General features: G+C 38.4%; 1 protein-coding gene across 1 annotated transcript in view; it reads left to right on the forward strand.

Annotated features, from left to right (window-relative positions):
* Positions 1 to 3,258: 3,258 nt before the first annotated feature.
* Positions 3,259 to 12,220, forward strand: part of RIPK2 (receptor interacting serine/threonine kinase 2) — a 33,720-nt gene continuing 24,758 nt past the window's right edge. The window contains exons 1-3 of the mRNA XM_054498330.2: positions 3,259 to 4,088; positions 8,681 to 8,834; positions 11,205 to 11,360. Coding sequence (XP_054354305.2) covers positions 3,916 to 4,088; positions 8,681 to 8,834; positions 11,205 to 11,360 — 483 coding nt within the window. The 5' untranslated portion in view covers positions 3,259 to 3,915. The remainder of the gene's footprint in view (positions 4,089 to 8,680; positions 8,835 to 11,204; positions 11,361 to 12,220) is intronic.

Genomic DNA, 12,220 nt, shown 5'->3' on the forward strand with positions numbered 1-12,220 from the left:
CTGGCACCTACATCCTAGGTCCTGAATCAAAAAATAGAACATTACCACCATCCCAGATACCTCATGATTCCCTTCTAATCAATGCCTCTCCCCTACTAGAGAGAAGATTTCTATAAGCGTCAGTTAGTTTTATTTATTTTTGTACTTTATACAAATGGAATCATGCAATATGTACTCTACTGTATCTGGCTTGTTTCATCCAACATTATATTTGTACACTGTTTAATTTCATTCCCATTTAGTATTATATTGCATAAATGTACCAAAATTTATTTATCTATTCTACTATTTATGGATATCTGGGTAATTTCCAGTTTGAGACTATTATAAACACCACTGCTATGAACATTCTAGTAGATGCATACACATGTCCACATACCGAAGCAAGGAATTACTGGGTCATAGGGTCTGCATATCTACAATTTTAATAGATACTGACATACAATTTACAAAACTGATTGTACCAATCGACACTCCCATGAGCAGTGTATAAGAGTTCCTGTTGCTCCAAATCCTCACTCACACTTGGTATATTCTGTCTTTTTAATTTTATTCATTCTACTGTTTGGATAGTAGTGTTTCAATGTGAATAAAATTTGTGATTCCCTGATAATTAATGATGTTGAGAACCTTTTCACCTCTTTTTCAAGGTATCTAAGTCCTCTTCTCAATTTTTCTATTGCATTATGAGTCCTTATTGTTTTAAATTTTAAACCATGTGATATGGTTTTAAAAAGTAAATTTAAAAGTAATGTAATTAACAATACAAATAAATTCCATGAAGTTCTATGCTTCATGCTCTCTCCTTCTTAGAGATGCATATTAGCATTTCAAAGCTCTGAAAAGTTCCACATTTTTCACCACCACAAAACAGTTTAGAGAAATGTTGTTTCCCTTCTGATATAATTTTCATGGAATTAACAATTGTCTCCTTTTTTTACTTGTACTTTTTTTACAATTCATTCTCCAATTTTATCCCATATTTCATTAGATCTATCAAACATCTATCAATATAATTTCTCAAATACTCAAAATTAGATAATCTATCATTTCAATTACTGTAACTACTGTTTTCTCTTGAAGTCTGCCATCTCCCTGTTCAGTGAAAATGGGTTGCTCTCCAATTCTGCCGTATTTCTCTCATCCTGGAGTTTCCCTTCTTAATTTCCTGGTCCGGTTTTCTGGATCTCCTATCTTTCTTTTTCTTGGCCTACTCCCATGTTTTGCTGAACACATTCTCTAGGAGCTTTCTTTAAAAAAAAAAAAAAAATGACAGGGAAAGAAAGTATTTCATCCTTGTATATATGAAAATGTTTTTATTCTGCCCTTATATTTGATGGAAAGTTTGACTATAGAATTCTAAGTTGGAAGTTACCGTCCTTCAGAATATTGGAAAAATTTCACTTCATTATATTTCAGGATAACAATGACTTAGTAACATTGTTAAGAAATTCAATGCCATTCTAATTCCCATCCCTTTAATTTTTGTTTCTGCCGTCTGAAAACGTTTAGAATCTTCCCTTTAGTCTTAGTGTTCTCACCTTTTTAATGATGTGCCTTAATGTAGGTCTTTTTACTTGGTGGGCCCTTTAAATATGTAGACCCCTGCCCTAGTAAAATTTTTTAAATTATTATTTTGATCATTTCCTCCCTGTTTATTTTTGTTCTCTTTTTCTAGGACTCAGTTTTTAATTAATTGACTGGATAAATATGTCAGGCCTCTGAGCCCAAGCTAAGCCATCATATACCCTGTGACCTGCACGTATACATCCAGATGGCCTGAAGGCACTGAAGAAGCACAAAAGTGAAAATAGCCAGTTCCTGCCTTAACTGATGACATTCCACGATTGTGATTTGTTCCTGCCCCTCCCTAACTATCAATTGACCTTGTGACACTCCTTCTCCTGGACAGTCTCAGGAGCTCCCCGCTGAGCACCTTGTGACCCCCACCCCTGCCTGCAAGAGAAAAACCCTCTTTAACTGTAATTTTCCACTACCTACCCAAATCCTATAAAGACTGCCCACCCCTATCTCCCTTTGCTGACTCCTTTTTCGAACTAAGTCGGCCTGCACCCACGTGATTAAAAGCTTTATTGCTCACCCAAAGCCTGTTTGGTGGTCTCTTCACACTGACGCGCATAACAGAATGAATGGATAGAAAAGTCTTCTGTGTACTTTTTAAGAAAAAAGCTCATTGGCCGGGCGCGGTGGCTCACGCCTGTAATCCCAGCACTTTGGGAGGACAAGGTGGGCGGGTCACGAGGTCAGGAGTTCGAGACCAGCTTGGCCAACACGGTGAACCCCCGTTTCTACTAAAAATACAAAAATTAGCTGGGTGTGGTGGCGGGAGCCTGTAATCCGAGCTACTTGGGAGGCTGAGGCAGGAGAATTGCTTGAACCAGGGAGGCAGAGGTTGCAATGAGCCGAGCAGAGATCGTGCCACTACACTCCAGCCTGGGTGACAGAGCATGACTCCCTCTCGAAAAGAAAAAAAAAAGCTTATTAAGCAATAAAGCACAGAGTATCAGACCATATGTTTAGCGCTGAACATTTTATTATAAATGATAAAAAATTTTTAACACATTATTGTTTACAACCTCCCACTACTGTAAAACCTAACATTGCTACTTTCATTTCAGGTAATGCAAAAATACAGGAAGCATTAGCTGCCAGTAGGCAGAAATCTGTTCGAGTCATTCCTTATTACTGAATCCCTAGAATTAATTAAACATCTAGTACGGACTTGGTATTGTATATAACATTTGCACTCATGTCTTACAAAATAGTCATCTAAGTAGAAAGGTGTTCAAGGCAGAAGGATGGAAAAACGTTTGCAGTCTTTTTTGGTTGGCATGAAACACTGACTGCATTCCTCCCAGATTTATAAGAAAGAAATATTTGCAGTCTTACCTGGAGTTAGATGGATGGACTCTCTCAAGGTTATTTTTCAATCTCTGCACATACATACTTATGGAAGTAAGAAAGAAGAGGGAGAAAAGGCAGATCCCCCATAACAGCGGTTAAACACCTGAACTTGCTCCACTATGACAGGGTTTATCATCCACCTCTCAGTCCTCAAGTGGCTGGAAATATGGAAATTGGAGTCCAGGTAGATAGGTGAGTGTACAACCTCTTAAGTGTGGAGCCCTCGGAATTCACAACACTCCCCAAATCGCTTCCTGCGCAGGCGCAGAGTCGGAAGGGAGTCGGAAAGCAGACCCTGGTGCCCCCTAATAAAGCCCCCAGCCTGACGCTGCCACTACCGGGGTTTGGCAACTTCCGGAAGACCTGTGGCCCAAAGGAGAATCCTGTTGGGGGCGACGGGGGCCGGTGGCCGCTAACCAATCCGACACCCGCCAGCAGGCTGAAGAGAGGGGCTTTCCCAAAAGGAAAACTTTCCCAAACCTGGGGGATGGGAAGAAAAGACAAAAGGAGCGCCTCTGGCTCCCTTTCTCACTTCCCGGCCGCCCGCCCCAGCCCTCGGCCTCGGCTGCGCGACCCGGGCGGAGGATCCCGGCCGCAGGCCGAGGCCCGCGAGCGGGCTGCCCCTCTCCCCGCCTTGCTGTCCGCCGCTGACGTAGCCTGCGAAGTTTGGGGAGGGAGGAGCTCGGGCGGCCGGAGCTGGTCGCGGCGCGCGCCGGGGAGGGCCGGGGCTGCCAGAGAGGAAGCTCTTTCGCGGCGCTACGGCGTTGTCACCAGTCTCTAGAAAAGAAGTCAGCTCTGGTTCGGAGAAGCAGCGGCTGGCGTGGGCCATCCGGGGAATGGGCGCCCTCGTGACCTAGTGTTGCGGGGCAAAAAGGGTCTTGCCGGCCTCGCTAGTGCAGGGCCGTATCTGGGCGCCTGAGCGCGGCGGGGGAGCCTTGGGAGCCGCCGCAGCAGGGGGCACACCCGGAACCGGCCTGAGCGCCCGGGACCATGAACGGGGAAGCCATCTGCAGCGCCCTGCCCACCATTCCCTACCACAAACTCGCCGACCTGCGCTACCTGAGCCGCGGCGCCTCTGGCACTGTGTCGTCCGCCCGCCACGCAGACTGGCGCGTCCAGGTGGCCGTGAAGCACCTGCACATCCACACTCCGCTGCTCGACAGGTAGGCAGCCACTGGGGTTCCCTGGAAGAGCCCCAAACTCCTGCATCCCCTCAAGCCCCCTGACAAGCGGGCTCTAGAGCCCAAATGGCAGTGACCGCTTGGGGCCGGCCTCACCTCGTCACCTCTAGGCAGCCCTTCAAGCTTGGGAGGTAGGGAGCACCGACCCTTCAAGCTCTGGCACGGTAGGAAGCATCGACTTCTCTGGAGATGCAGCAGTTGCATTCCTCCACACATCTCTCCATTGCCCTTTCTCTCCTTCCCTCTTACTCCTAGGCGTTCTGGCTCCGTACTCCAAAAATCAGCAATCACTGCCTAACTCTAAACGCCGGGTTTATTGAAATTGATGTGTGTTTATATATAGTGGGTGTGGGTTTTGTTTGCTTTGTTTTTTCCTTATTTTTGAAATCGGGCTGAAGGGCTGCACTGCCCAGTAGGTAGCTCTTAGCCACAGGTGGCTATTGAGCACTTGAAATGTGCCCGTCCGAATTGAAATGTGACCTAAGTGTAAAATACCAGAGTTCGAATGCTTAGTATTTATAAAAAAAGAACTTATAATATTTTATTGTTTATTGATTATATGCTGAAATGATAACATTTTTGATATCTTGGGTTAAATATAAGATTAAAATTCATTTTATGTGTTTCTTTTTACTTTATGTGGCCACGAGAAAATTTTAAATAGTATGTGGTGGTGTTCACATTATATGTTTATTGGACCGCACTGCTTTAGAATCAAGGATGTTTTGCTTTTTATTGTTTTTATTTTGTTTGTGGTTTATTATGTGTTGTCAGGAACGTTTTATATCAAACTCAATACTAGCAGTTCAGTTTCTCCCAGTCTCAGTTTCTCTCACAGGGAAGATTAAGTAGAGGAAATGTGTGCTATTTTAGCCACAATAAATTGAACCAAAAGACTGTTAAATGGCCAGAAATTGTAAATGGCTTTCACTTATTGGTTTGTACAGGTTTTAAGGGAAGGTTAGCATTAGTTTCTGTTTTCAGAAGAACATTACAACCGCGTGCCATAGACCTGTGACTGTGTATTAGTCAATGGGTCTGGTCACTAGTCTTGTGTATTTTACTTCCTACAGGGATTTAACTAGGCCCAGCATTCAGTTCTTAGTGAGTTAACATCCATGATTACAACATTCTCTTCTCCTCCTCCTATATCTAATGTGAAAATATGTCATCACAGATGCCTGATTGGCCAGAAGCTGTGAGTATCCAGTATCAGATAAATTCCTCAGCTTCTGCCCTGCCAAAGTTACTGGATTTTCACCTGCCTGTGGCTTTTCTTCATTGTCTCTGTCAGGCTTCGATGGCCTAAATGGCACAGGAGATTTGGGACACCTCTAGAGCTTGTTTCCACTTCTTGTCTATCATAATCCAGATTCAGTGATATACAAGGTGTGGTGTCTGTTTACTCTGGGCCTTATATTCTGTGGAGCAAGTGCTGGACAAGTGTGTATATGTGTCTGTAGTCAACTTTTAAGGGTGGTGGTTGGTTAGAGAGGGTGGATATATGTTAGAACCAGTTATGCAAACACTATATGGAAATGTAGCACTGATGGACCCATTAGGTATTGAAAAGCCAATTGATCCTCCCATTTTGGGTGCTGCTTCTCAGGATTTTGATTTATCTAAGCTTTGTGCAGTTTGGGGACCAAGGAGTGAAGAAGGAGTTTCCTTCCCATGCTCATGAACAATTTTCATAGTCTAAAATTCTTCACTGAATTGGGTAGGATATTAATTCTGTCTTCGAGGAAGCCATAAGACCAGCGAAACACTCTGGCATTACTGCATCACATTCTTTTCTCCAATTTGTTACTTAAGATCTTATCATTGCAGTATTTACGTAGTCTGAGCATTAGATGAGGCTATGCAGTTGACTCACTGGTGTCTCTTTCCTCACTTATAAAATACGAATAATAAATACATGTGTTTCTCGGACTATGGAGAACAACGTTTGCATTGTTCTTTGGGATGACCTGAAAGCAAAATAAGTTTATGCAATGTTACATGCTCTTATTTTAATGATTGGTGAATCAGTCTCCATAACCTGACTTCTATCCGATGAGTGGACCTTCCCCAACAATCTTCCCACCCCTTATGAGTAATGAGTCCAATTGGTTGTTCAAATACCCTGTAGATGACATAACTTTTTTGATTAAATTTTTGAGTTAATTTTGGTGATGTGACTATAGAAGCTGTACTTTACACCTTTATTTTCAAAATGTAAAAATCAATTTTTAAAACCTTTTGGCTTTAAAAAAAAATTTCCCACTCTTCAAGAACTTTCCTACTATATTCTTTGATCCAGCAATAGGGTAGAAAGAATGCAAGCTTTAATGTCCCATGATTGCAATTCAAATCTGACTCCAACTCTGCCACTTATTAGTGTGACCATTAGAAAAGTATTAATTTTTCTGAGCCTCAGTGCCCTCATTTATAAAGTGGAGATAATGAAACTATGTTTAGAGGATGATCTTAGGATGCTGGTGCATATAAAGTGACTGACGTGTAATAGGGTCACAGTGGAAAGAAGAATGCCTCTTAATGGGAGGAGGAAAGAGTGTGTGAAGTGTCACTGAGACTTCTGCAGCATGCACTTTCTGTTGTTCTTAGTATTCAGGAATCTACAGGGCCATCCTCTGTTGTTGGCCTAAATCTCTTGGGGCAGATACAGAACTATTTCCATCTAGGGAATAAACGTTTAATTAAAATGGGTCTCACAAACTGATATTGGTTTCCTAGCAGTTGGAGTATTAAGTGATTGAAGGACAGAGAATGAGAGAAGCTTTTCACTTTATGCCTTCTTGTTACTCTTGAATTTTAAGACATATAAATATATGACCTATTCAAAAAATAAATGACGAAGATTCTTTTGCTTTGTTTTTTTGTTTGTTTTTAAAAGTAGTCCTCTTAGTCTGGTCTAGAATGTCTGTTGCTATTCATATTTCAACAGCCATTCATTCAGAGCTTGGGAGGTATAAGAACTAACTTATCATCATTACTTACCTAACAGGCTTCTCCTGGAAACATTTCTATTTCTGTCATTGCTGCAACCAACATCCAGTCACTCAGGGTAAAAAAAATAATGACATCTCCAATTCCTTTTCATTTTTTTTTTAACCCCCTACAGTCAGTCACTACAACCCGGGCATTCTATTCACTTAGTGTTTTTCTTTCCATTTCCACTGCTACCTTTGTAGTTTTAGGTTCATGTCTTAACTGGTATTAAAATCTCCTAACACCTGACTTTCAAACTCTACCACTTTCTACTAATCCTACATCTTGTTGCCAAATTAATCATCTTAAAATTTTATTCTACTGTCATTCCCCGACTCAAAAACTTTCAGTCACACCAGGTACATTGGCACACCCCTGTAGTCCCAGCTACTCGAGAGGCAGAGTAGGGAGGGCCAGTCTGGGCAACATAGCAAGATCTGGTCTGTTAAAAAAAAAAAAAAAGTTTCCAGTGTGTATTCTGTACGTAAAAAAAAAGCAAACAAACCATCAATCACAATTTAGTGACTGCTAAGTGAAGTTTCACCACCCTAACCAGGCTTTAAGACTGAGATATGGCCCTAACCTGTCTTATTCACCTTCACTCCTTTTATATTACATATCCTGAACTGCATTAAACAATTCACAATTTCCCAAATTTAGCCTTCCCTTTAACTTCCTTGAAATCATTTGATACCTACCTATTGGACATCTGATACATTGAGCCCAGGAGTTTGAGGCAAGCCTGAATAACATAGTGAGACCTTGTCTCTCCAAAAAAAAAAAAAAAAAAAAAAATAGGCACGGTTGCATGCCTGTGGAGCTAGCTGGCTGCTGGGGAGGTTAAGGTGGGAGGATAGCTTGAATCCAGGAGTTTGAGGCTATAGTGAGCTGTGATCACACCACTGCACTCTAGCCTGGGTGACAAAGAAAAATAGAAAAAAAAAATAGTTAAATATGTATTTGTTTTACATATGAATAAACAAATGAACCTGGGAGCTAGTTACCCCAGCAATCTATTAATATTATTGAGCATTTACCTGTTCTCAGTGTTCTTTTCCTGAGTTCTGGTATATAATTTATAAATATTGTTGACTTTTATGCAGCTATTAAGTCTATAACATTTAAAGATTTTAATATTCAGGATATTTGGAAAATGTTTATATGGTATGCAACCATAAAATTTAACATAATATTCTAATAAAACATGCTCATTTGAATACAATGTAAACTTAATCATGTAATTAGTTCAAGCACCAATTATTCTAACATAGATAGACTTTATAAATTTAATAATATGTTATTTCCCTTTCCTAGGATAAGTACAATAATAATAAACCTGTGTTTAGCACTTTTACCTGTCAGTGGCTTATAGAAGTTATTTTGGTCTCTAAACAGACCTGTGGAATATATAGGGTAGGTATTATTTCTGTTTTAAATATGATGAAACTAAGGTGCAGAGAAGTTGCATAATTTACATGAGGTCACATAGCTAATTAATGAAAAAAATCCAGGCTTAGTCTTATAGGCATGATAATTGTATATTTTTTATTACTTGAAGTAATTATGCATTTTTTTTTTCTTAGTGAAAGAAAGGATGTCTTAAGAGAAGCTGAAATTTTACACAAAGCTAGATTTAGTTACATTCTTCCAATTTTGGGAATTTGCAATGAGCCTGAATTTTTGGGAATAGTTACTGAATACATGCCAAATGGATCATTAAATGAACTCCTACATAGGGTAAGTATTACACATTTTTAGTGGCCATAATTGCCACTTTTACTATTCAAACTATATTTTACTTTGATTTTATATTTGATCAGATTATTTAGGGGTATATGGATGAATCAAAGAATAATGAAAAACTATCACAGGGATAAAATTTTAACTTTTGTGACATTTTTGTGTTGATTAAAACACTGTGGATTCAGGCCCTGTACTCTAGATTATTTTGCCTGGGTTACCATTCCTAACATTTATACCAAATTATAGTATTTATATGCATATTACATGGGTAGAAATGGAAGAGATAAACTCTGCACACTGTAAAATCCACTGTTAAGTGATATTTTATTTTATATTAATAGCAATTTCAAATTCAAATTTAATGTTACTAATACCAGTTCATAAAGTTCTGAATTAGCAGGCCAAATATTAATAAATTATCTCTGAATACCAGATACATTAGCTTTTCTAATAATAGACAGTGGTATGAGCCATTTACCTTTTTTCCCAAGGTACCAATCACTCTCTCTTTGATTATGAATCCCATGAGTAAACAAATTCAGGGGTCCTCATTCTCAAAATATATGTATTCATTATTAATATTATCATGAGTCTATAGATAGTTTCAATGGATCTTTTTAAGCCACTTGGTCCATTTTGTGAGGGTTGGCTTAATTAAAACTGTAATAATCTACAAAATCCAATCAATAGATATGCATAAATGATAGTGTAACACAATGCCCTGTAAGTGGCCAAGGGAAAGTGGGTGCCACTGTCAGTCAGTCATAGAGTAACTTCCTCTCTGTTTCAGAATACATCACATTCTATTCATGACTTGTGACCATTTGAAACAAGGATGGAATAAGTAACTGGTGTCAGTCTGTAAGATTTGTATAACTACCACAGAGCCAAGATACAAATATTAATAAATCACAATTTCTCTTTTATTTTTGTTGAGAAATGAGTGTAAGTAGAAATCTAACATTTTCTTCCCACACCCCAGCAGATACTCTGGCACCCAAATTTGCAGCTCACTGGAAATTCATTCTACAGCCTCCTCCAGGGGGATTGCTAACTCCTGGAAAAAAATCATAAAATATAGAGTGAGCACTTCTCTCCCTTGTCTCCGTGATCACAAGCCTCCGTATTACATTATGCTGCAGAGAGGCCTGGTAACTGCTTTAAACTGCATAATTTTCAGAAAAAGTTACCTTTTTTACAGATTAAAAGATTAAGTTTCTCTAGAGGACAGGCCTCTGTGTATGCCAGAGAAAGTAATGTTCCACATTAGCCTTTTGTGTTTCTTTTGGTTTCCTGTATTGCATTATTTAGGGTGGGATTTATCTTGAAGTGCCCTCCCCCAACCTCACAAAATTCACTGAGAAAACTCAAGATGTATCATAAACAGTCTAAAATATTTTGAACCACTCCCCCTACCAGATTGATCACTGAACTATAAGCTGACGCATTTGGCAGAAAAACTTCTCAAGAGCAGTTTTGTACTTTCAGTAGAAGCAGTCTTTTTCATAGCATTTAGAAAAATGTGGTATGGTGCCTGGTGATTCATTGTGGATCTTCCCAAATTGCCTGATCTTCCAAAGTATGTTCATTCTCCTGGGAAGCCACATTAACTTTTATGTTCAGAAAACATTTATTTTAAAAAAACTCAGATGGATATTATTTGAGTACTATGAAAAATAAAACGTTATGTTTTAAATTATGTGTCTGTTCTGTATAGTTTTAGAAACAAAAAGGACTGTCCCTTCCACAAAAACAAAACAAAAGGCTAATTTTATAAGCTGGAATGCAGATAAATTAATTATATGATTAAATGTATGATAAATTAATGCTTAGTCAATAAATACAATATGATCATAATTTGTAACTGATGCAGTGATTATAATAAAGTACGATTTTATATTAATAGAAAAATTAAAATACAAATTTTGAATGAATGGCTTGGTATTTACTAGAAACAAACTGTGTGTAATTTTGTGTGTATTTGTGTGTACTCAAATTACCTGATTAAGACATAGAATGGGGAGGTGGATGTGGGTGTAAGTATATGACTCTGGCTATATACAGACACAAAATAATTGAGATCTGTGTCAGTTGAAGAAAGACCCAAAACCATGTAGTTGCATGACCAATATAAACTAAAAGGAAGTATTGGTGCTGTAAAATTACCATAATTTTCTCTATAAAGTGAGGAAAGTAAGACACAAAAATGTCAAACCCTATCAAATTGGTGCTATTTTATAAAAATGAGCATATGTTTTAACCTTAGTTTATACTGTATTTCCTCATGGAATATTTAACTTTCTAAGTGTGAAACAGTGAAATTTGGACTAATTTCATTTTCTTTCTTTTCACATATATATGAAGAAAACTGAATATCCTGATGTTGCTTGGCCATTGAGATTTCGCATCCTGCATGAAATTGCCCTTGGTGTAAATTACCTGCACAATATGACTCCTCCTTTACTTCATCATGACTTGAAGACTCAGAATATCTTATTGGACAATGAGTTTCATGTTAAGGTAATTACTTTTTTAAAAAGTTTATCTGTTTCCTTGTCCTTGTAGTTTTAAAAATACTTTTTAGTTATTTCTTCGACCTAGCCAATTTCATGTCTCTCCTTAGAGATAGGGACTAATGAATAGTAATTTCCATAGCCCCTAATTTGTATCTTCTATTCTCCTTCTTCCTACTGCAGTTAGGAAGTTATTCCTAGACAGAGATAGAATTATGGTACAAAATACAAAGCCATTATGTTTCTTAATTGAATTGTCAAGATCACCTTTTTTTTTTTTACTTTTTATTTTAAAATTATTATGTTTATAGGAAGTTGCAAAGGTAATAAAGAGGTTTCATGTATCCTTCACCTGGTTTCCCACATTGTTATATCACACATAATTATAGTATAATTTCAAGACCAGGAATTTGACATTAGTACAATGTGTGTTCATAGTACTATTACTTTATCACATGTATAGATTTGTGTAACCACAACAATCAAGGTACAGCACTACTCATAACATCACCACAAAGATACCACTCATCCTACCTCACCCACTTCCTCCCTACCACAATCTGTACCCCTAACAACCACTAATCTGCTTTCCATCTCTTTAATTTTGTCATTTTGAAAATGCTATATAAGTGGAATCATATAGTATGTGATATTTTGAGATTGGCTTTGTTCACGTCACATAATGCTTTTGCGATCCATCTAAGTTGTGCTTGTAACAATAGTTGTTTTTTATTGATAAATAGTATTCCACAGTATAAATGTACCAAAGTTAGCCATTCAGGAACATTTTGGTTCTTTCCATTTTGGGGTAATTATTTACAAAGCTGCTGTGAACAAAGCTGTACAGGTTTATGAGTGAACATAAGT

The sequence above is a fragment of the Pongo pygmaeus genome, chromosome 7, assembly GCF_028885625.2.
Source record: "Pongo pygmaeus isolate AG05252 chromosome 7, NHGRI_mPonPyg2-v2.0_pri, whole genome shotgun sequence".
NCBI classification, from domain to species: Eukaryota; Metazoa; Chordata; class Mammalia; order Primates; family Hominidae; genus Pongo; species Pongo pygmaeus.